Consider the following 26,726-nt stretch of genomic DNA (forward strand, 5'->3'; position numbering starts at 1 on the left):
CCACGATGACCCCTGCGATTCTTCACTTGGCCACCTTCTTCCCAAAGTCGCAGAAAAGGACTAAACCAAGATCTAAATATGCCTGCCCATCCAGGAGGTTCCACTGCAAGCATACTACCAATGTTAAACTTGAGAAATAGCAGTGAAAAGAAAAGAATTGGGTTGACCATACCTAAGCCACCCTCCCTCCTGGATAGGTAGGTGACATTCCTCTTGATGGGGTTCAGTCTGTTCCCCCACAGCATCTGGAAGAACACACTACTGACCCTAGCATAGAGAGACACTGGCAAGATGCAGACAAAACTGACATACAAGAAGATCGGAATCAGGTAAGTCTTAATCAGATCAACCCTTTCCCTCATAGATAACTTCCATCTCTTCCAGTTGACCACCTTAGCATTGGCAATTTCCAGTCTGCCTTCCCAGTTTTTGAGGCCATAATCGCCGGGTCCAAATTCAATGCCTAGTATCTTAATTCTTTCCCGGGGCACTGGAAAGGTGTCCGGGAGATCAAACCCCTCACCTTCCTTTCCCATCCAGAAAACTTCGCTCTTTTCCTGATTGATCTTGGAGCCTGATGCTTCAGAATACCGTGATGTCAGAGAGACCACCTCCTCCGCCTCATCCGTCCCAGTGACAATCACCGATACATCGTCCGCATAAGCAACAACCCTCAATGGCGGCTCACCCGGGAGCCCCACTGGTACCCCACACAACATGCCGCTCTCTAGCCTCCTGATGAAGGGGTCGATTGCAAACACATAGAGCAGGGGACTCAGGGGACAACCCTGGCGCACCCCGGAGCCAACCTCAAAGGACTGCCCAACCCAACCATTAACAAGAGGGAAGCTTTCTGCCCCCTTATACAAGACTTTCAGCCAATCAACAAAACCACCCGGCAGACCGTACTTACTAAGGAGCAACCACAGGTACTCATGGTTAACACGATCAAAAGCCTTTGCCTGATCCAATGTCAGCAAATACTTTCCCCAGCCTGCAGCCCTGCACCGCTCCAAGGCCTCCCGGACAGCTAACACCGCTGTGAAGGTGCTCCTACCCTGGACCGAACAGTGCTGATGGCGAGAAAGCAAAGACTCTGCTACTGACGACAGGCGCCAGAAAAATATCTTCGCCAGTATCTTTCTATCGACATTAAGAAGGCTGATGGGGCGCCAATTCTCAATCATCGAAGGATCTTTACCCTTTGACAGAAGAATCACAGCCGAGTGCCTCATGGAAGGGGATAGCACCCCCTCAGCAAGACAACTGTTAAAAACCTCTACCAAATGTGGGGCCAGAATAGACTTAAAGGCTTTGTAAAACTCAGCCGTCAAGCCATCCGGTCCGGGTGACTTTTTGATGGCAAGCTGTTCAATTGCCCTCATCACCTCTTCAACTGTGATCTCCTCTGTCAAATTCATCAATGGAACATCTCCACCATTTAGACCTGGAGTAGAGTCCAAAAAGCTTTCCATCTTGTCACGGTCAAGCTCTTTCCTTCCAAGAAGGTCGGCATAAAAGGACCTCACGACCTCCAGAATCCCTGACCTGGACTTTGTCACGGAACCTGTACTGTCCTTAAGGCCAACGACCGCTTTAACAGCTACACCTTGTTTGCAGTTCTGGTAAGGGTCAGGCGAGTGGTACTTCCCATAGTCCCTCTCCAGAACCAAAGAGGCATGCCGGTCATATTGACACTTCCTGAGAAGGAGTTTCACTTCGGAGATTGCCCCAGGATCTCCTCCTCTCGAGACAAGAATATCCAGCTTCCTTCGCAAACGTTGGTAGGTCATGTATTTATTAAACTGTGTTCTATTGGCTAGGCCCCTGAAGAATCCAGCGATCCTCTTTTTGGTCAGCTCCCACCACTCAGCCTTGCTGCTACAAAAGTCCAGGAGGGTCACCTGTGCCTGAAAGAATTCCTCAAAGGATTGTCTAACATGTTCTTCCTGGAGTAGAGTCGAATTCAATCTCCAGATGCCCTTTCCTCTCTGAGGGGCGTCTGAAGCATTCAGGGCCACAGATAGCATACAGTGATCAGAGAACTCTACTGCAAGCACCACTGGGGGTGAGAAAGCAGAGGCCTCCTTCAAAAAAAACCTGTCTATCCTACTCTGACTATTACCACGATGAAAGGTGAACCCGGTGTCATCCGGGAGGTGCGCAATGTGCACATCCACAAGACCAGCATCCCTAACCATACTATTTAAAAAAACGCTATCATATCCCAGCCTGTCCTTGAAGTCCTTCCTGTCCTTGGGCCTAATTACTGTATTAAAGTCACCTCCAAAGACCACTTGCCGGGATGTAAAAAGAAATGGCTTGATCCTTGTAAAAAGGCATTTCCTGTCCCACTTTGTGTGCGGCCCATAGATATTAATTAGGCGCAGGTCCTGCCCTCCCACAAGGACGTCTAAGACCATACATCTCCCAATCTCCACCTCAATAACCCGCCGGACAGTTACCATGCCGGTTTTAAACAACACCGCCACACCGCCGTAAGGCTCGGCCGCAAGAGACCAGTAAGATGGACCATACCTCCACTCTCTCTTGGCCATATGAATATCTGCCAAGGAGGTGAGCCTAGTCTCTTGCAAAAATAAAATTTCAGCATCTAATTGGCTGAACAAAAAGAAGGCCATAGAACGAGCTCTCACTGACTTAATGCTGGCGACATTTATTGTCGCCACTTTTAACGGAGGGGGAACCGCCATTTGGGTTATTGGGTGGATTGCTTCTTAGCTCCCCTCTGCTGCTCATCACCAGAAGCCTCCCTCTTTCTTGAGGCCGCCTCCAACTCCATCTCTGACTCAGAGCTCAGCTCTGAAGAAGCGCCAGATGACGAAATGTCCCACCTAGAGGACCTACGACGGGTGGAGACATGCACCGGAGCTTCCCGTCCCCGTTCCGTCCTCACCGCCTGCTTCTTCCGCCGCCCAACCTTCCTTCTCTCCTCCAGGTACTTGAGGTCAGCCTCAGAGATGCCCTCATCCCTTGTTTTTTTCTTTGAAGCGACCTTTTTAGTACCCGCTATCACTCCTGATGGGGGGGGTAAATCCGACTTAACAGGGATAGACTTCTGGGGGGTAACTGACTCAGGGGCCACAGACTTGGAAGGTTCTGACACAAGAGGAGCGGGTACAGTAGGCTGGGGGGACACAGAGACAGATACAGAAGGAGTACTTACAGACACAGAAGGGGTGGTCACAGGAACTGGGGAGGGAACTGGGGAGGAAACCCGGGAGGGATCCTGAGCAGGACCAGGGGGGTCGGTCACCGCTGAGGAGGATGGTACACCAGGGGCCTCCCCCTCCATCCTGTCCAGCCTTGACATCTCATCCACTACCTCCTTCTCCATATTGTGCCAGGCTTCAGGGCACCTGCTATAAGGGTGGCCAAGTCGCAGGCACAGGTTGCACCTGATCTTCTGGGTGCAGTCCTTGGCCATATGACCCTGACCCCGACACACTGAGCATATCAAGGCCGAACAGGAGGAGCTAAGGTGCCCCCTCTCTCCACAGCGGTGGCACAGCTTCGGCTGACCAGGGTAGAAGACGGTCATCCTATCCCTCCCTATGAAAGCCGAGGAGGGCAGGTGACGGACAACATTTCCATCCCTGGCCAGCCTGACTGTTACCGACCATCCCCCAGTCCAGATGTTACGCTCATCTAATATTTTACTGGGTTTGGTCAAAACCTCCCCGTAGTTCCTCAACCAGACCTCCAGATCCCTGGCAGGGACGCTCTCATTGGTGAGGATGATAGTGATCTTTTTTACTGTTGACCGCTGCGAAATCGCAACTGGGGCCAGACTTTCCCATTCGGGTCTTGACCTGCACCGGGCCTCATATCGTTCCCAGAACAGGTCAAGACCCTCTGGCTTGGTGAAACTGACTGTATACTCTCGCGTCCCTGACACATGAATAAAAGCATACAAATCATTTACCCCAAAACCCATTTCCAGGATTAAATCCACCACTGCACGCCTTGCAGGGGGGACTGCACCACCCTCCCATTTCAGGATGACAACATTACGTCTTGGACCCCCAGCAGAAGCCAGAGACCCAAGACCAGATCCCGGGGGGCTCCAGGTAGTAGCTCGTAGGGGAAAACCCTGCTTGGGGGCGGAGCTACCAGGGGCAGAGCGCAACACCTGAGCAAAAGTGGGTTTATTAGGGCCAAGACCCCACACCGAAGTCACTTTATCTGCATGAACAGAGTTAGTATTGTCCATCCCACCTGAACTGGGACCATTGTCCATCCCACCTGAAATGGGACCATTGTCCATCCCACCTGAACTGGGACCATTGTCCATCCCACCTGAAATGGGACCATTGTCCATCCCACCTGAACTGGGATGATTATTATCAGCCACACACACATTCCCATCAGGAACAGTCACTGTTGCTGCTGCAGTACCGGCCGTCGCCTGATGCTGCGCTGTGGAGTCCTGAGCAGCAGTGGGGCAATCAGCTCTGGTCTCAGCATCAGGAGGGTTAATGGGTTCTGCTGGGACTTGCAGTTCCTTCACAGGAATGTCATTTTTTAAACGGATCTCTTGCTGCATTGCAGCCTCAGCAGGCACATTATTACTGCATACAGTCTGATTATTAGGCACATTATCAGTCATGGTGCTAGATGGTACAAACACAGTCTTATTATTAGGCACATTATCAGTCATTGATGGTACATACACAGTCTTATCCACAACATGGGGCTTAGCTGGCTTCACTTTATCAGGTACACCATCTGCAATATCTTCATCATTAAAGACCATCTGATCCCCCCGCACAGGAGACTCCATTACCTGGATCACCCTCAACATGCCTCCTGAGTCCTGGGAAGGCATTGGGGTGCTTACCTCTCCCTGGGGGGGCAGGGGGTCAGAACTGGGGGTCTCCTCCTCCTCCACCTCCATCTTTGTCACCTTTGCAAACCTCCTTTCGTTGGAGAACTTTTCCTTGAAAGGACCATCCCTTCCCTCCATTATGGCCACGATGGTCTCCTGGTGGTCCACACGTACCTTGGCCAATTGGATCTCTGGATCCATGGATCCACGTTTCAGGCTATGCAAGCCTTCACGTTGCCTTCTCAGGCGCTTCAGCTCCGCACGTAGCTTGTACAGCTTGTCTCTCTCCCGGTTTAGGACTTTTATGCCGGCCACCACTCGCTCCCGAATGGCCTCCGAGCCTTCATCCACACCAGGGGCAGAGAGATCACCAGCTGAGGCTTGTAGAGGGGCAGACATGCCAGCAGATGGCCCAGGAGATGGCTGAGAGCCTCCAGCAGGGGAGGCCCCGCTGCCCTCCATGGCTTCCCCAGAAAGGGGCCAGGAGAGCTGGGATAGATTTCCAGGCAACTCCCTTCTCACACAGCAGCTCCAGACACACCTTCCTCCTCACACACCTGTGCTCCAATGGTGGGTGGGGCACTATTCCACCCACTGACACCAAAGATGGGACACTATTTCTTCCACTAACACCAAAGATGGGCACTATTCCTTCCGCTAACACCAAAGATGGGACACTATTCCTTCCACTAACACCAAAGATGGCCACTATTCCTTCCACTAACACCAAAGATGGCCACTATTCCTTCCACTAACACCAATGATGGGACACTATTCCTCCCACTAACACCAAAGATGGCCACTATTCCTTCCACAAACACCAAAGATGGCCACTATTCCTTCCACTAAAACCAAAGATGGGCACTATTCCTTCCAATAATAACCAAAGATGGGACACTATTCCTTCCACTAACACCAAAGATGGCCACTATTCCTTCCACAAACACCAAAGATGGCCACTATTCCCTCCACTAAAACCAAAGATGGGCACTATTCCTTCCAATAATAACCAAAGATGGGACACTATTCCTTCCACTAACACCAAAAATGGCCACTATTCCTTCCACAAACACCAAAGATGGCCACTATTCCTTTCACTAAAACCAAAGATGGGACACTATTCCTCCCACTGACACCAACAATAGGACACTATTCCTCCCAACCCTACGCTCACTATTCCTTCCACTTACCACCAATGTAAGCACAGTTCCACCCACCAGTCTATGCAATGTGTCATTGGGTATAATACCACATTGATACCCAATTTATACCCATTGACACATGATATAGACTAGTGGGTAGAAATGTGCTGACATGGGGAAGAATGCCCCTTACATTGGTGGGGCAGTGGGAAAAATGTCCTTCCCACCGATTACCAATGTAAGGAACATTCTTCTCACTAATCACCAATGTAAGGAACATTCTTCCCACTGATCACCAATGTAAGGAGCATTCTTCTCACTGATCACCAATGTAAGGAGCATTCTTCCCACTGATCACCAATGTAAGGAGCATTCTTCTCACTGATCACCAATGTAAGGAGCATTCTTCTCACTGATCACCAATGTAAGGGCCATTCTTCCCACTGATCACCAATGTAAGGAACATTCTTCTCACTAATCACCAATGTAAGGGACATTCTTCCCACTGATCACCAATGTAAGTAACATTCTTCCCACTGATCACCAATGTAAGGGACATTCTTCCCACTGATCACCAATGTAAGGAACATTCTTCCCACTGATCACCAATGTAAGGGACGTTCTTCCCACTGATCACCAATGTAAGGAGCATTCTTCCCACTGATCACCAATGTAAGGAGCATTCTTCCCACTGATCACCAACGTAAGGAACATTCTTCCCACTGATCACCAATGTAAGGGACATTCTTCTCACTGATCACCAATGTAAGGAACATTCTTCCCACTGATCACCAATGTAAGGGACATTCTTCCCACTGATCACCAATGTAAGGAGCATTCTTTCCACTGATCACCAATGTAAGGAACATTCTTCTCACTCATCACCAATGTAAGGAGCATTCTTCTCACTGATCACCAATGTAAGGAACATTCTTCTCACTGATCACCAATGTAAGGAATATTCTTCCCACTGATCACCAATGTAAGGAACATTCTTCTCACTGATCACCAATGTAAGGAACATTCTTCCCACTGATCACCAATGTAAGGAACATTCTTCTCACTGATCACCAATGTAAGGAACATTCTTCCCACTGATCACCAATGTAAGGAACATTCTTCCCACTGATCACCAATGTAAGGAGAATTCTTCCCACTGATCACCAATGTAAGGGACATTCTTCTCACTGATCACCAATGTAAGGAACATTCTTCTCACTGATCACCAATGTAAGGAACATTCTTCTCACTCATCTATGCAAGGTGTCATTAGGTATAAAAACGGTTGATAAGTAGAATGAACAAATAACCTTTCGCTTGACTTCTGATGCATTATTTAGGCAAAAGAGGAAGTATGTGTTTTTGTGTTGCTAGGTGTCAGGAAGGCGGTTTTAGGAAGGAAACAGAAAGATTGTGAAAGCCGTTTCTCCACACTTCAATACTACAACATATGAGAGTAAAGAGTGGCCATCTGTTTGTACTCCACCTCCCCTTTACTTCACCGTACTCTTCATATGCTCGGTAGTAGGGACGAGCCGCATGATTTCGGCATAATTACATTTTCAGTGAAATTAAGGATTTCCTCATCGGCGATATTGTGCCAAACCTCAATTTTGTTTCTTAAGCTGTTTAGGTGGAATTTGCTTAAAAAAAGCAACTATGTATTCTTTTTTTAAAATACATTTTTCCATTTATTTAGAGGGTGTGTTTTTTGGACTGGGGGAGGGGTGTTTTGGGTTCTTTAGATAGTTTGTTTCCTATGGATAAAAAAACGATAGAAAAATCAGATCGTCTGTGTGGAACTCCATCGGTCAAAAATCCACGCATTCTCAGAATCAAGTCAACGCATGCTTGGAACCATTGAACTTCATTTTTTTCGGCTCGCCGTAGTGTTGTGCGTCACTGCGTTATGCCACGATCGGATTTTTGACTGATGGTGTGTAGGCAAGTCTGATGAAAGTCAGCTTCATCGGATATCCGACGAAAAAAAAATCCATCGGATTAGATTCCATCAGATATCCGATCGTGTGTACAGGGCTTTAGGGATCCTCAAGAGTTGGTTAGGACTTACTTGAGCCATGGCCGATTGATCTCCCATCTCATGGGGCTCTTCATAGTTGCAGGTCCATCACCACTTGGCAGAGGCAGTGGCATGACTGCATGAGCTCCATTCTGACCACCATTGTAAAGGGGGCACTCTTCTCATTGACCACCAATGTAAGGAGCATTCTTCCCACTGATCACCAATGTAAGGAACATTCTTCCCACTGACCACCAATGTAAGGGGCATTCTTCCCACTGACCACCAATGTAAGGGGCATTCTTCCCACTGACCACCAATGTAAGGGGCATTCTTCCCACTGATAACCAATGTAAGGAACATTCTTCCCACTGATGACCAATGTAAGGAACATTCTTCCCAATTTTGTTTATTAAAAGTCTTGCAAACAAAAAGCATAAAATCACTATATATAAAAAATACATAAATATATACATATTTACATAAATGAAAATAAATATAGCAAATCTGCTCCCAAACAAAAGACTTTACAGCAAAGCAAAAATCATGTAACCACTGGTGAAATAAATCCTACTACAACTCACACCACTACACCAGACAAACCTACAAGGTCAAGAAACAAACCCGCACCCATTATGCATGCAGCCCTTCTTCAAAAAGATACTAACCAACAAAAGCTAAGGGAGTGAAAGAGACAGAAAGGGAAAAGAACTCCTCACTCAGAGACGGGCAGCTCACCAAAGGCAGGTCTGATATTCCTCCACGCCCTTTTCCAGACCGCCCGAGGTTCCCTGCCCTTCTCAAGACCCCGAATTTTCCCAACCTCACCCAGAATATCGTGCACCACCACCTCGACAGAGAGGACTTTCTTTCGCAGGGTAATCTGACACCGTGCATTCCATGTGAAGTAACGGACAACTATACTAACTAGAAAAAGTGTATTGAAATCAAAATCCCAGTGAGTCGGGAATGCCCCGTACACCCAATCCGCATAACTCATGCGATAGAAAAAGGGAATGCCTAGAGCCCTCCCCACCCTTTTATACACCTCTATGTTAAAGGGACACTGCAGCAAAAAGTGGTCCATAGACTCCACTTTACCAACACACTCCGCTCTCGGACAATCCCGATCATCCACAGAGCGATTCTTCAGGTTCCCTCTCACATAGAGCCTTCCATGGAAAGCGAGCCAGGCTTGATCCCTAAACTTCAGAGGGATTCTTTCTAAATTGATTAAACGCAATCCCTCCCTCATTACAGAGCCTGGGCAATCCCTTAAGGCCAGTGACACACTGAAAGCCGAGCTCAAAATTCTCTTCTCCAGAAGCTTCCTGGGGAGGGACTTGATATCCTCCGCTGTCACCTGCCACTGCCGAAGTATTTTCAGACATGGGGCAACATAAGCCGGGAGCTTGCCATGTTGGACTCTCAGACTTTTCACTGGCCCGCCATCTTCCCAGCATCGCAGAAAAGGCCTAAAACAAGACTGAAAAATACCCACCCATCCCGGCGGGTTCTCTGCTAGCATGTTACCAAGATTGTACTTTAAAAAGAGCAGAGAAAAGAAAACTATTGGGTTGACCATTCCTAGGCCACCCTCCCGCCTAGACAGGTAAGTTACATTGCGTTTAATCAGGTTTAGCCTATTTCCCCATAACAGTTGGAAAAAACAGCTGTACACCCTTGCATAGAGAGATGATGGCAAGATACAGACGAAGCTGACATATAAAAAGATTGGGACCAGGTACGTTTTGATCAAGTCAACCCTCTCCCTCAAGGAAAGCCTCCATTTCTTCCAGCTTGCTACTTTGGCATTGGCACACACCAACCTGCTTTCCCAATTTCGATGACCATAGTCACCAGGACCAAATTTGATGCCCAACACTTTAATTTCCTGCTGGGGCTCTGGGAAGGCATCCGGAAGTTCGAAGCTTTCACCCTCCTCACCCATCCAGAAAACTTCACTCTTTTCATGGTTGACTTTAGAACCAGAGGCCTCCGTGTACTGCTCTATCATAGCGACCACCTCCTGCGCCTCCTCCGTCCCAGAGACAATAACAGACACATCATCGGCGTAGGCCACGACCTTCAAGGGCGGCACACCAGCAATGCCCAAAGGCACCCCGCACAACGATCCACACTCTAGCCTTTTTATGAAGGGGTCGATTGCGAATACATATAGCAGGGGGCTCAGAGGACATCCCTGGCGCACACCAGAGCCAACCTCAAAAGGCCGTCCAACCCAACCATTAACCAGTGGGAAGCTCTCAGCCCCTCTATACAATGTCTTCAGCCAATCTATAAACCTCCCCTGCAGGCCGTATCTGCCAAGTAGCAAATACAGGTACTCGTGATTGACTCTATCAAAAGCCTTCGCCTGATCAAGTGCCAGCAAGTACTTTCTCCATCCAGCAGCCCTGCATCGTTCCAAAGCCTCCCGGACAGCTAAAATCGCTGAAAAGGTGCTTCTACCTTGGACTGAGCAGTGCTGATGACTGGACAACAAATCGCCTGCCACTGACGACAAGCGCCAAAAAAGAATCTTCGCCAAGATCTTTCTATCAACATTGAGAAGACTGATGGGGCGCCAGTTCTCAATCATTGAGGGGTCTTTACCTTTTGACAGAAGAATCACAGCGGATCGCCTCATGGAGGGAGGGAGCGAACCCTCTTCTAGACAGCTGTTATAAACCTCTGCTAAAAAGGGAGCCAGAATGGACTTAAAACACTTGTAGAATTCAGCTGTCAACCCATCTGGCCCAGGCGATTTTTTGGTAGCCAGCTTGTCTATAGCATGAACTACCTCATCCGCTGAAATTGGTTCTGTCAAATCCATCAAAGGCAATGTACCATTTCCCAATCCTGGAGTAGAATCCAGAAAGCTTTCCATCTTGTCCCGACAAAGGTGCTTTCTTCCCAGAAGGTCAGCGTAATATGATCTGAAGATCTCCAGGATCCCTGATCTGGACTTCACCAGGGAACCCGTACCATCCCTCAGGCCTATGACCGTCTTAACTGCTATGCCTTGCTTACAGTTCTGGTAAGGATCAGGCGAGTGATATTTTCCATAATCCCTCTCCAGAACCAAGGAGGCACGCCGGTCGTATTGACACTTCCTAAGAAGAAACTTCACCTCAGAGATCTCCCCTGCATCTCCTCCATACGAGACAAGACGATCAAGCTTCCTCCGCAAATGCTGGTAGGCAATGTACATACCAAGCTGCTTCTTCTTACCTATGGCCTTGAAAAGTCCAATTGCCCTTTGTTTCACAAGCTCCCACCACTCTGACTTACTGCTGCAAAAGTCCAGAATAGAAACCTGTGCCTGAAAAAAATCCTCAAAGGATTGTCTTACCTCTACATCTTCCAGGAGAGCCGAATTCAGTTTCCAGGTACCCCTTCCCCTGGGTGGAGTGTCCGAGGCATTCAGAGTCACAGACAGCATACAGTGGTCAGAGAACTCCACCGCCCTCAACTAAGGAGCCGAGAAAGCAGAGTTCTCCTTTAAAAAAAACCTATCTATCCTACTCTGACTATTCCCTCTCTGAAATGTGAATCCCGTGCTGCCAGGGCAGTGCTTAATATGCACATCTACCAGGCCTGCTTGTCTCACCATATCTCTAAGAAAAACGCTATCGTATCCCAGCCTGTCTATGGAGCCTCTCCTGTCTTCAGGCCTAATGATGGTGTTAAAGTCACCTCCAAATCCCTGGTATACAAGGGGAGGAGTGGGATGACATGTGGGATCGTCCGTTTAAGTATCTGGTGGCGGCTCGAGACAGACTCATTCAGTTTAAATTTCTGCACAGAAGCTACTACACCCCAGCCAGGCTGGCAGTGATCTATCCGTCGGTGCCACCTGAATGTTGGAGGTGCACTTTTTCGCCAGCAGACACACACCACGTGTTTTGGGATTGCCCACAGATTCAGCAGTTCTGGACAGGGGTCACGTCCTGCATAGAGGGAGTGCTGGGGGTACCCATACCTAGAGAAATCAGTGTTTGTCTGTTGGGCTTGGTGGAGGAGGTGGTCCCATCCAGGGCGCATAGAACGTTACTTAGCATACTCCTATTTTATGGGAAAAAAGCTATTTTGCTAAAATGGAAGAGTCCGGGGGCACCAGAGATAGCATTTTGGAAAGGGCTGGTGAATGCTATGCTTCCATATTACAAGGCAACATACCTGTCTCGGGGCTGTGTGGGTAAATTTGAAAAGGTATGGAGGGCCTGGTACGAATCTGATCAGACGGTTGGATAGTGTGAATAGGTAAATAAAGTCTGAATTCTGCATACATTTCTATACCTGCAATTGACTGACTTCCGGTGCATCGGGAATATGAATAGTGATGAACACTCAGCAAGGTGCAAATCTCTTTTTCTTGCAGAGGAGCCCTGCGCTGATGTTTCGCAGGGGGAGGGAACTGAGTAGTGGGGGGGAGGGAGGGAGGGAGTTCAATTGGTTATTGCCATCTGCGATGGCTCTGTTGTATGCACATGGTCATGTTGACCAACGGTTTACTTGGTGTTTTACCAAGCAATGTATGTTTTGTTATGTCAACAAAAACTTTCAATAAAAAGAAATTTTCAAAAAAAAAAGTCACCTCCAAAGACAACCTGCTGGGACGTAAAAAGGAAGGGCTTGATCTCTGTGAGGAGGCATTTCCTGCCCCACCTTGACTGCGGCCCATAGATATTGATCAGGCGCAGGTCATGCCCCCTAACAGAAACGTCCAACACCATGCATCTACCTATTTCTACCTCAATTACCCGCCGGCACGTTACCATATCGGTTTTAAAAAGTACCGCAACTCCGCTGCAGGGCTCAGCCGCAAGAGACCAAAAGGAGGGACCGCATCTCCACTCCCTTTTTGCCAGATGGACATCGGCCAAAGTATGGAGCCAGGTCTCTTGCAAAAATAAAATCTCGGCATCAAACTCGCTGAGCAAAAATAAGGCCATATCACGAGCTCTTGCAGATTTAATGCTGGTGACATTAATGGTCGCCACCTTTATCGGAGGGGGAACTGCCATCAGGATGATTGGGGTAGTCGTTTCTTGACCTTCACCACACTCTCATCACCAGAAACCGCTCTCTTCAAACTACGTGACTCCCCCTCATCCATAGATGAAAAAGAGGAAGACAAAGACATCTCATCACCCGACAACACAGAAAAGGTGTTACCAAGGGGAACCCCTCTTGGATCCGACTCTGAGGAAGAGACGACTGGTTTTCTAGCCTTTCTCTTCTTTTTTTTCTTCCTCCTGATCGTCTCCCACCCCTCCTCATCCGAATCCCCATCAACGGAATGTGAAACATGGGGTATGGACACCCTTCCATCAGCCCCACCCCCATCCAGCACCCCCACATTCCCCTGACCACGCTTGCGCTGCCGAGGGGCAGGGACTGGAGGCTGAGTGGGAAGATCCGCTAAACCTGCCCCCCCAGCAGCCTCCGCCAGTCTGGAGGATCTACGAATAGACGGATTAGGGACAGGAGGGACAGATTTAGGGACCACATCTCTATGGGGAACAGAAACAGATGTCACAGACACAGAAGGGACAGACTCAGGGACCACATCACTAGGGGGAACAGAAACAGATGTCACAGACACAGGAGGGACAGACTCAGGGACCACATCACTAGGGGGAACAGAAACAGGTGTCTCAGACACAGGAGGGACAACAAGAGTTTCAGTGGCCTCATCCTCCTTATCCAGCCTCTGCAGCTCAGCCTCCAACCCTGGCAGGTTATGTAATGCCTCCGGGCATTGACTGTAGGGGTGACCAAGTTTTTGGCACAAATTGCACCGAATGTCAGTACAGTCTTTAGCCAAATGGCCAAGCTCCTGGCACAAAGAGCATTTCTTGCGGGTGCAGGTGGAGGCAAAATGGCCCTTGTCACCACATTTATTGCACACCTTAGGCTGACCCTGGTAAAAAATGGTCAGCCTATCCCTCCCCAGAAAGGCTGAACAGGGCAGATGTTGAACAATATTTCCCTGTACCCCCAATTTTAGTGACACTGTCCAGGCCCCTGTCCATATCCCATGCTGATCAAGGACCTTCCGCAGTGGAGCGAGGACCTCACCATATCGGCGTAACCATACTACCAAATCAGCCTCTGGGATGGATTCATTACGCACGAGGATCGTCACTGATTTTATTAGAGGCTGCCTGGAAACCACCTTTGGCATCCAACCATTCCACTGCGGAAGGTCCCTGCGCCCCCTAAAACGTTCCCAAAATAAATCCAGACCCTCAGGCTTTACAAAGGATAAATCAAATTCCATACTCCCGACGGGACAAATCAAAGCAAAAATGTCAGCGACTTTGAACCCCATTTCCAGGATCAACTCTGCCACCCTCCCCCTTACTGGTGGGGTCCCCTCCCCCTCCCACTTCAACTGGACCACATTTCTCCGCTTATACCCACCAACCATCCCCCCACTAAACCCCCCCAAATTGTGACCACCAACATTTGCACCATTCCCCCCACCCTCCTTGGTGCGATTCCCCAAAACTGCTGCATAGCTGCCGTTGTTCACAAACCTCCCTGCAGAGGGTCCAGTTGTGCGTTTGGCAGATGAGTCTTTCCTCTGCTGAGCAGGAGGAAAAATGTCATTGTTAACCCCTTCACCACCACCCACCACATCCATTGCTTCATCAATAATATTACGGTCATTCTTTCCTGGCATATTAATAATTCTTGCCATGTCCACATTCAAAGCGGTATCCACACATACTTCACCTCCAGGCAGATTCTTCTCCATCAGGGCAGGATTGTCAACTGAGCAGGGTGAAGGTTGTTCTAATCCAGCACCAGGTGAACCAGTGCAGGAGTCTTCCATCGCTGCTTCCACTCCACCTGCTGCACTGTGCTGCTCCCCTCCCCCACCTGCATCAGTCAGCCCAGGTGAGGCTGAAACAGGCTCTTTGGAGCTGGCAGCCATCTTGGTTGTAGAACCACAGATCCCAGCAGTCACAACAGAATCCATTTGCAGGGCACATGATGTAGATCCATCCATACTGCTCTGGTGGACTGGTGACACCTCTGCCAGGGGTTTTCCCTTCATGTCTGCAGAGGATTTCTCCACAGCAGAAACACCACTCACTTTAGCCGGGACACCGTCCACTTTAGCCGGGACACCACTCACTGCAGCCGGAGGGGCAGACATGTTGGAAAGCGGCTGCACAGTACACTGGGATTTCTCCACCAATGCCGGTGTGCGACCCCTCTGCGACTCCACAGCGACTTCTGATGCCTCACCAGCAGACCCGTCTGCCCTTAGGGGTGACTCCATCTGCTGGATGAAACGTAAGGTGCCATGTTGACCCTCAACCCCCTGGCTGGTTGCCGCTGGCGATTCCCCAGCCTGACATGGGGGGAGAGGAGCAGAGGCAGATGGACCCGGGTTGTCTGTAACTTGCGACTGCCGCTGATCCACAGAGGTCTGGCTGGCAAATCTCCTCTCATTTTTAAATTTTTCAGAAAAAGCTCCACTTTTATCTTTTAACTTCTCCAATAGTAAAGATTGTATCTTCACTTTCTCCTCCATTTCTTGTAGCTCAGGCTTCATGGCTGAACGGTTCTTACTCCAGGCCTGGAAGTACTTGGTTTTGAAGTTTTTATGTTCAGCTTTCAAACTTTTAAGTTTCTCCTCCGCTCTTCCGATCGCCCGAAACCGATCGATTACCTTTTGTCTGAATACATCCGTATTCTCACCAGGGCCTGGACCCACAGTCAGATCCTGCACCACCTCCTCCTCACTAGGCCCCGTATCATCAGGGGGATCCGTCCCAGGGCCTCCCCCAGGATCAGGCATTATTCCTGGGCCAAGCTAGCAGGCAAGGCCCAGGCTTGAAAAAAGGTTGGATCTCTCAGAGAGCTCCTTGGGTGTGTCCTCCTCCTTCTTCCCACTGATCACCAATGTAAGGAACATTCTTCTCACTGATCACCAATGTAAGGAACATTCTTCTCACTGATCACCAATGTAAGGAACATTCTTCCCACTGATCACCAATGTAAGGAGAATTCTTCCCACTGATCACCAATGTAAGGGGCATTCTTCTCACTGATCACCAATGTAAGGAACATTCTTCTCACTGATCACCAATGTAAGGGACATTCTTCTCACTGATCACCAATGTAAGGAACATTCTTCCCACTGATCACCAATGTAAGGGACATTCTTCTCACTGATCACCAATGTAAGGAACATTCTTCCCACTGATCACCAATGTAAGGAACATTCTTCCCACTGATCACCAATGTAAGGGACATTCTTCTCACTGATCACCAATGTAAGGAACATTCTTCCCACTGATCACCAATGTAAGGAGAATTCTTCCCACTGATCACCAATGTAAGGGGCATTCTTCTCACTGATCACCAATGTAAGGAGCATTCTTCCCACTGATCACCAATGTAAGGAACATTCTTCCCACTGATCACCAATGTAAGGGACATTCTTCCCACTGATCACCAATGTAAGGAACATTCTTCCCACTGATCACCAATGTAAGGAACATTCTTCTCACTGATCACCAATGTAAGGGACATTCTTCCCACTGACCACCAATGTAAGGGACATTCTCCTCACTGATCACCAATGTAAGGGACATTCTCCTCACTGATCACCAATGTAAGGAACATTCTTCTCACTGATCACCAATGTAAGGGGCATTCTTCTCACTGATCACCAATGTAAGGAACATTCTTCTCACTGATCACCAATGTAAGGGACATTCTTCTCACTGATCACCAATGTAAGGGACATTCTTCCCACTGATCACCAATGTAAGGAGCATTCTTCTCACAGACCACCAATGTAAGGGACATTCTTCTCACTGATCACCAATGTAAGGGACATTCTTCTCACAGACCACCAATGTAGGAGGCATTCTTGCCACTGACCAGTGACCACTAATGTAAGGGGCATCCTTCCTACTGGCCACCAATGTAAGGAACATTCTTCCCACTGATCACCAATATAAGGAACATTCTTCTCACTGATCACCAATGTAAGGAACATTCTTCTCACTGATCACCAATGTAAGGGACATTCTTCCCACTGATCACCAATGTAAGGAACATTCTTCCCACTGATCACCAATGTAAGGAACATTCTTCCCACTGATCACCAATGTAAGGGACATTCTTCCCACTGATCACCAATGTAAGGACATTCTTCCCACTGATCACCAATGTAAGGACCATTCTTCCCACTGATCACCAATGTAAGGACATTCTTCCCACTGATCACCAATGTAAGGGACATTTTTTCCACTGATCACCAATGTAAGGGACATTCTTCCCACTGATCACCAATGTAAGGACCATTCTTCCCACTGATCACCAATGTAAGGACATTCTTCCCACTGATCACCAATGTAAGGGAAATTGTTCCCACTGATCACCAATGTAAGGGACATTCTTCCTGCTGAGATCTCAGATGCTCATCACTGTGCTGCTTCTCCTTTCACTGTACGGAAAGGTTTCTTCACAGTAAGAGCTGTGAAAATGTGGAATAGACTCCCTCCAGAGGTGGTTCTGGCCAGCTCAGTAGATTGCTTTAAGAAAGGTCTGGATACTTTCCTAAATGTACATACAGTAATATAACTGAGTACTAACATTTATAGGTAAAATTGATCCAGGGAAAATCCAATTGCGGGGGATCATAAAATATTTTTTTCCCCCTGCTGTAGCAAATTGGATCATGCTCCGCTGGGGTTTTTTACCTTCCTCTGGATCAACTGTGGGTATAGAATTGGGTATATGGGATTGTACGATGTATAGATATATATATATATTTTTTTTATGGTTGAACTGGATGGAATGGTGTCTTTTTTCAACCTGACTAACTGTGTAACTATGTACAGTCACGGGTTGAGGGTGGGTCAAGGGCATCAGACTGAGGGCATCTAGTGGCAGAAAAAAATCTCCGGAGTGAAGTTGAATATTTCCGCAAATGCTGGCTTTGTTTTAGTTTTTTTTACCTTTATATGGGCTATTTATTTATTTTTCTTGTTATTTTGAGATACAGGCATTTCTATTATGAATGTTTATATCATAAAATATTTTGTTTTAATGATGTGCTTTTAATGATGTATAAGGTTTTGTTTATGGGAGTCCGCCAATAAAGCCAATAAACCTACGGTATATATACAAGTTATAAATACATTCTAAGCCTGTTGATGAGTGATAGGGACAATATTCATTGTAGTTATGAGCTGTCAGCTAACCTTTGTATGTTCTCCTTTTTCCTGCAGCTGCACCTGCTGTGGACCACGCCAAGCTGAGCAACTGGCAGCAGCAACCTGTGAACGTGTTTCTGACCTCTAAGCGGCCTCCTTGTGTAGAGGAGCTTCATCAGGAGGCTGAACTCAACCTACAGAGCTTACTGCAAGGTAGGGAAGTGCGCCTGTATATCTTTTACAGGAAACACATACTGTACATATAGAACATGTAAACGGCTTGTATACCCTTTCCAAGAAAGTTTAATTGAAAGTGCAAACTCCAGGAAAAAAGTGAAATACATATGTGGAGAACTGGTTTACCTGCCAAAGGATTTGCATTTTTGTCCATCCAGTCTCCAGTTATACACTAGCACTGCCTTGTTGATGATACCACTTTCCCTGTTACAGTTAAGAAATACAGTGGTGTCATCTCTCCACCCTCAACCTGCTAACCGGACAATGAAAGAATAGCTACAGATCGATGGTGTTATCCAGACATGGGATGGGCAGGAGGAATATGTGCCCAGGGCACATCCTTGTTCTGGGCGCTAGTTGAACCTGTCCTTGTACTGGTGTTATCCCTCTGCTCTGCTACCTCTATCAGCGTGGTGCTTGTTGACACATGCAGCACTGCTCAACAAGATAGCCCAGCACCCTACATTGCTTCTCCCTCTAAACCATGGGTCTTCAAACTATGGCCCTCCAGTTGTTCAGGAACTACAATTCCCATCATGCCTAGTCATGTCTGTAAATGTCAGAGTTTTACAATGCCTCATGGGATGTGTAGTTCCACAACAGCTGGAGGGCCGTAGTTTGAGGATCCCTGCTCTAAACCATGGACTTTAGAGGCAAAACTAGAACCTTCAGGGCCTTGGTGCAAGAAACCATGAAGGGCCCCCCGATATACAAAAATAGGATGGCAGCACTCCCATATTAGATGCAAAAATAGAAAAGTTTATTGAGGATATAAAATCAGGAGACAAAAAGCAATGGCAGGGGCAAAAAGTGACATGTTTCACACGTCTGGCGTGCTTCTTCTAAACCACCGATCAGGGCCCTTCCCAGTGATATAAAAGCCCTTTACTGACATCGTGGGACCCTTATTACGGTCCCTCAGTGTACCACCTTTCTTCCGTCTTGGGGTTCCCCCACAGTGGCAGCACTCCAGAGACCAGTCCCAAGTGTGACCTTTGTGACCTTGGTAGTTCCGCCACAGGTGTCAGTAGTTTTTTATTTTTGCTGTTTTATTTTTAATTATTTCTTTTAGAATTCAATTGCTTATTATGTTCTTTACGTATTTTTTTTAGAACCCCCCATTGGGGGCTTTGGTGAAATATCAGGGGTCTAAACAGACCCCTGATGTCTCACTAAAGGGACAAAGAAAGGGACAGAGGACAGATTTATCAGTCCTTTTCTCTGCAGTCTTAGCTCTACAGAATGAATGAACAGGAATAGCCCTGTACAGCTATACATGAATAATATAAAAAAATAGTCAGTGATCAGTACTGATCACTGACTCTATTCATTCAGACAAGGAAGGGGCTGGTAAATTACACATTTACCGGATCCTTCCCTGCTTCCAAATATGGCAGATCCTCTGCAGCAGCTGGGGGGAGATGAAAGGGGGGTGAGGATGGGGGCAGGGATGGACACAGGGGCTTGAAGCAGCAGGACAAGGAGGCGGCAGGGTCAGCATGTGGAGAAACTGATGGCCTCCATTTCCCCCTGTAGTCGCTGAATGTCTGCAGGAGGGAGAGGAGAAGACATGGGCATTCAGCAGCTACATGGAGGGATTGGTTCCTCTACATGCCGCCACCCTGACGCCCTCTTATGCAAGTGTACATGGGAGCTGCATGGGACCCCAATAACAACCCCATGTGACCCCTGTAGGTACGCCCTTGCATGGACTCCATTGCTGAGGACTTTGCCTCAAAGTTTTCCAATCTACACACTGACAGGGTTATTCTTTATAAGGCCCTGTAGGCAATCCATGTTTAATTATACAGTATATTAAAAATCCTAATAGTCTATAGATACCGTATTTATTGGGGTATAGCGCGCTCCCGCGTATAGCGCGCACCCCTAAAGTTGCCCCGAAATTCCTGTGGAAAAAATATTTTTGTACTTACAGTTTGGTGTCTTGCGCGGCGTCCATCGGCGGCCTCGTCGGGTCCGGCGTCCGTCTGCGGCTTCGGGTGTCCTCTTCGTCGGGTCCGGCGTCCTTCTACGGCGTCCTCCCCGCTCGTTTCCCGCGCCGAGTTTGAATACTGCGCCGGCATATACCGAGCGCAGTACACTCGTGTATAGTCGGGCAGGCTCGGCTACACTCGCGCTCACGTCCTGTACGTCAAGGACGTCAGCGCGAGAGGAGCCGAGACTGCCCGACTATACACTAATGTACTGCGCTCGGTATATGCCGGCGCAGTATTCAAACTTGGCGCGGGAAAGCGTGTATCGGCGTATATCGCGCACCCACGATTTTGCCCTGATTTTCAGGGCAAAAAAGTGCGCGGTATACGCCGATAAATACGGTATGTGTCAGAAATCCCCATTACCGCCCAACAACATGTCCATGGTGTCTAACAAAATGCCAGCAGTTTCTATCAGGGTGGTTGCTGTTGATGAATCACCAACAGCAAGAATGTTCCTTACATTGGTGATCAGTGGGAAGAATGCTCCTTACATTGGTGATCAGTGAGAAGAATGCTCCTTACATTGGTGATCAGTGGGAAGAATGCTCCTTACATTGGTGATCAGTGGGAAGAATGTTCCTTACATTGGTGATCAGTGGGAAGAATGTCCCTTACATTGGTGATCAGTGGGAAGAATGTTCGTTACATTGGTGATCAGTGAGAAGAATGTTCCTTACATTGGTGATCAGTGAGAAGAATGTTCCTTACATTGGTGATCAGTGGGAAGAATGTCCCTTACATTGGTGATCAGTGAGAAGAATGTTCCTTACATTGGTGATCAGTGGGAAGAATGTCCCTTACATTGGTGATCAGTGAGAAGAATGTTCCTTACATTGGTGATCAGTGGGAAGAATGTTCCTTACATTGGTGGTCAGTGGGAAGAATGTTCCTTACATTGGTGATCAGTGGGAAGAATGTTCCTTACATTGGTGATCAGTGAGAAGAATGCTCCTTACATTGGTGATCAGTGGGAAGAATGTTCCTAACATTGGTGATCAGTGAGAAGAATGTTCCTTACATTGGTGATCAGTGGGAAGAATGTCCCTTACATTGGTGATCAGTGGGAAGAATGTTCCTTACATTGGTGATCAGTGAGAAGAATGCTCCTTACATTGGTGATCAGTGGGAAGAATGTTCCTTACATTGGTGATCAGTGGGAAGAATGTCCCTTACATTGGTGATCAGTGGGAAGAATGTTCGTTACATTGGTGATCAGTGAGAAGAATGTTCCTTACATTGGTGATCAGTGAGAAGAATGTTCCTTACATTGGTGATCAGTGGGAAGAATGTCCCTTACATTGGTGATCAGTGAGAAGAATGTTCCTTACATTGGTGATCAGTGGGAAGAATGTTCCTTACATTGGTGATCAGTGAGAAGAATGTTCCTTACATTGGTGATCAGTGGGAAGAATGTTCGTTACATTGGTGATCAGTGAGAAGAATGTTCCTTACATTGGTGATCAGTGAGAAGAATGTTCCTTACATTGGTGATCAGTGGGAAGAATGTCCCTTACATTGGTGATCAGTGAGAAGAATGTTCCTTACATTGGTGATCAGTGGGAAGAATGTCCCTTACATTGGTGATCAGTGAGAAGAATGTTCCTTACATTGGTGATCAGTGGGAAGAATGTTCCTTACATTGGTGGTCAGTGGGAAGAATGTTCCTTACATTGGTGATCAGTGGGAAGAATGTTCCTTACATTGGTGATCAGTGAGAAGAATGCTCCTTACATTGGTGATCAGTGGGAAGAATGTTCCTAACATTGGTGATCAGTGAGAAGAATGTTCCTTACATTGGTGATCAGTGGGAAGAATGTCCCTTACATTGGTGATCAGTGGGAAGAATGTTCCTTACATTGGTGATCAGTGGGAAGAATGTCCCTTACATTGGTGATCAGTGAGAAGAATGCTCCTTACATTGGTGATCAGTGGGAAGAATGTCCCTTACATTGGTGATCAGTGGGAAGAATGTTCCTTACATTGGTGATCAGTGGGAAGAATGTTCCTTACATTGGTGGTCAGTGAGAAGAATGTTCCTTACATTGGTGATCAGTGGGAAGAATGTTCCTTACATTGGTGATCAGTGGGAATAATGCTTCTTACTAGGGTTGTCCAGATACCGATACTAGTATCGGTATCGGGACCGATACCGAGTATTTGCGGGAGTACTCGTACTCGCGCAAATGCTCCCGATACCTAAATAGAATACTTTTTTTGTATTTATCAACATGTTCTATGAAAATTCTTTGAGTTTTTTACTACTGCGTGACAAGCAAATAAAACATTTTTATTCATTATTACTCATTTTTATTCTTTTATAATGTCTTGAGTTAGAGTTCTTCATAATTCTAAAGAAAATATCCTTAGTCTGTATTGTGGTTTGAAAACTGTCACATGACATTTAAAAAAAGTATCGGTATTCGGTATCGGCGACTACATGAAAAAAAGTATCGGTACTTGTACTCGGTCCTAAAAAAGTGGTATCGGGACAACCCTACTTCTTACATTAGATGTTAGTGGGAAGAATGCCCCTTACATTGTTGGTCAGAGGGAAGAATGCCCCTTGCATTGGGGGTCAGTGGGAAGAATGTCCCTTACATTGGTGATCAGTGGGAAGAATGTTCCTTACATTGGTGATCAGTGAGAAGAATGTTCCTTACATTGGTGATCAGTGGGAAGAATGTTCCTTACATTGGTGGCCAATGGGAAGAATGTTCCTTACATTGGTGATCAGTGGGAAGAATGTCCCTTACATTGGTGATCAGTGGGAAGAATGTTCCTTACATTGGTGATCAGTGGGAAGAATGTCCCCTACATTGGTGATCAGTGAGAAGAATGTTCCTTACATTGGTGATCAGTGGGAAGAATGTTCCTTACATTGGTGATCAGTGGGAAGAATGTCCCTTACATTGGTGATCAGTGGGAAGAATGTCCCTTACATTGGTGATCAGTGAGAAGAATGTCCCTTACATTGGTGATCAGAGGGAAGAATGTTCCTTACATTGGTGATCAGTGGGAAGAATGTTCCTTACATTGGTGATCAGTGGGAAGAATGTCCCTTACATTGGTGATCAGTGAGAAGAATGTCCCTTACATTGATGATCAGTGGGAATAATGCTTCTTACATTAGATGTTAGTGGGAAGAATGCCCCTTACATTGTTGGTCAGAGGGAAGAATGCCCCTTGCATTGGGGGTCAGTGGGAAAAATTCTCCTTGCATTGGTGGTCAGTGCGAAGAATGCCCCTTACATAGGTGGTCAGAAGGTAGAATGCCCATTGCATTGGAAAGAATAGGTCTTACATTGGTGGTCAGAATGCTTAGTCATGCCTCTGGCTCTGCCAAGTGGCATTGGACCTGGAACTATGCAGACACTATCAAATGGGCAGTCAATTAACCACAACTGAGGAACCCTGGTTCAGTTCGGCTGGTCCCGGCACAACTAAAACATTTGCAGTGTCAGTTAAGCATATCTCAATCAAAGGCACAATGCATAGTACTGATGCACTGCCTCCACCTGCTGCCTAAGGCCTTGTACACACGACCGAACATGTCCGCTGAAACTGGTCCGTCGGACCAGTTTCCGCGGACATGTCCGACCGTGTGTACGGCCTACCGGACAGTTTCCCGGCCTAGCGGACAGGTTTCCAGCGGACAAAAGTTTCTTAGCATGCTAAGAAACTTGTCCGTTGGAAGCCTGTCCGTCGGACATGTCCGATGGTCAGTACGACTCATCGGACATGCCCGCTGGCCCGAGAACCCGCACATGGCGTCGAAGTGATTTGACGCATGCGTGGAAGCATTGAACTTCCGGGTTCGCGCACGTCGCCGCGTCATCGTCGCCGCCATGTCACCGCGTATTCTGTCCGCGGGGAATTTGGTCTGATGGTGTGTACACACATCAGACCAAATGATCCCAGCAGACATGTCCGATGAAGACGATCCGCGGACCGTTTTCATCGGACATGTCTGCTCGTCTGTACGAGGCCTGAGACCACGTAGGAGGCTTCTGGCAAGGTAGGGAGGAATCCTACACCGGGCCCCCTTACTCTCCAGCTCCAGATGGATGTGGGAGCCGCTATGTAGTCGTAACACTGATTCAGAGCAGTTGGAAGAATGACAGATGATTGCTTTGTAATGGGTTGCTGTGCTTTGTACATTACTGACTTTAAAGAAGCCATGGGGCAGAACGGTGCACACAATTCTAACATGTGATTTTATTTGACAATTAGTCGGAGTACAATGCCAGAGCTTCATATGGAGCACATAAGATCCTTGGTAGAACGAGAAAATTACTTTTATATTGATTTCCTACAAAGAGAATGCAGCACAGCTGACACAAACTGACAGTCAGCATTTAACCTGATTCAGCTTCCAGATTGCACACTATTGGCTACGTCAGCGTGACTCATTTCTTTCCATTGTTGTTAAAGTTTATAGCCTTCCTATTCTATCTGATGGGCCAAGGAGAACCATAACTGACAGGTGTAACATGATTTTAGGCCTCATTTATAAAGGGTGCAATACAGCTTACTGTTCAGCAATAATTAGGAAGTATGCCCTGTGAAAAAACACATACAGCCTGTTATCACTGTAGTGTATGTGAAAAGGAACAGACTGTAAAGAGGCTGCAGTACTGAGATGCAACAAAGGATGAAAGGTTAAAAACCCTTCAATCCCCACACACACACCAGCTTTCAGGGCTGGACTGGGACAAAAATTTGGCCCTGAACTTCATCCAGACTGGCCCACTTTGACAGGTCTCTCCCATGGCGGCCGGACCCCCCCCCCGGCCACCCACACCCCCTCTCCCCCTTCACTAGCCATTAGCCATTCTACTTTATTACAGTAGAACGGCTGGTACTGGTACTCTTATAGGCAGTACCAGTGGGGAAGCTAGACATTATTTCACCCGGGGGAAAGAATCAGTTTGGTGCCCCCCCCCCCCCCATGGGACAAGATTAGGCAGAAGTGAGAAACTCTCAGGCCATAGCTGTTGAGTCAGCTGTCCTGCCCCTCCCCCATGCTCTTCTGTCGTCGTCCCTGCTCCTCTGGTCCTCCCCCTGCTTCTCTGTTCCCCCCCAGGTGAGCGCTGCAGGAAGGGAGAGGAGGTGAGCGCTGCGGGAAGGGAAAGACAGAGGAGCGGAGGGGGGCGGCGGTCCGCTGTCACTGAAGCCAGCCCACTGAGCCATCGGCCCACCGGGAAACTCCCTGTAGTCCCAATGGCCAGTCCATCCCTGCCAGCTTTCCACCTACATGACATTCAGTAAGGGTTTACATCTGCTGCCAGTGCCTACAAGCCCTACATTAATTTTTCCTGTTGCATTTTAACAGCGGCACTCCCTATGCCATGGGTGTATACAGGGCAGCCATCACAAATTTTGGGGCCCCTTACACAGCTTTAGGCAGGGCCCCCCTGGAGCAGCAGAGAACTCTGGGGGGGGGGGTGTAATCTCTTCTCTCCTGACGCAACATAATAAGTGGGGCGGGGGGGATTTCCCTGGGGACCATCGGGCCCCTTACAGGTGTAATGCAATTTATTTTTTTATTTTTTTTAAATGAGAGGGGGGCCGGCCGGGCCTGTGAGGCATTTCAGTCCAGGAGAGGAGCCAGAACAACTGTGCAACACTGAAGGGGAGGCCCGAGGTCAGATATAATAGAGAACATATGTTTGGAAGGAGGACGATCTACTTTTGTGTCCATAATAGTAGGCAGCTTCACTGCAAGATCTTTATATTACTTCTTATGAGATTGTCAGTGTAGGTTCTGTGTTCTCATTTTGGGCGTTAATACTATACAATGATTTCCTCCAGAGTTAGGAAGAATTGTGCTGACAGTGAGCGATCCCCGCAGTCAGCCCTTCATCAGATACGGAAAACAGGAAGTTACATTTTTCCTTTTTAAAATATTTACTGATTTCGTTGCTAAGTACACTTATATAATGTATATAGATAGATAGATAGATAGATAGATAGATAGATAGATAGATAGATAGATAGATAGATAGATAGATAGAGAGATAGACAGATAAGATTTTCATCTTCCCTGTATCTGATTTCACTGCATGGCCTCGAAGAGGATAATGGATTTATCCCAGAAAGCCTGGGACAAGGGACAAACATTTAATGATAATATAAAATAGTATGGTAATATGATAAATATTATGATAAAATAGTATGATCATTTAAAAAATATATATCAAATCTCTTCTATTTAATCATAATAATAAATATAAAATTATTATTATTATTATTATTATTATTATTATTATTATTATTATTATTATTATT

The 26,726-nt window shown here is 47.2% G+C and overlaps 1 protein-coding gene across 3 annotated transcripts in view; it reads left to right on the plus strand.

Annotated features, from left to right (window-relative positions):
- Positions 1 to 26,726, plus strand: part of NHSL2 (NHS like 2) — a 166,862-nt gene that overhangs the window by 107,875 nt on the left and 32,261 nt on the right. For all 3 annotated transcript variants that reach the window (XM_040322827.1, XM_040322824.1, XM_040322826.1), the window contains exon 2: positions 18,280 to 18,417. In XM_040322827.1, the coding sequence (XP_040178761.1) occupies positions 18,280 to 18,417 (138 nt within the window). The remainder of the gene's footprint in view (positions 1 to 18,279; positions 18,418 to 26,726) is intronic.

This window comes from Rana temporaria, chromosome 9, assembly GCF_905171775.1.
Source record: "Rana temporaria chromosome 9, aRanTem1.1, whole genome shotgun sequence".
Lineage (NCBI taxonomy): Eukaryota > Metazoa > Chordata > Amphibia > Anura > Ranidae > Rana > Rana temporaria.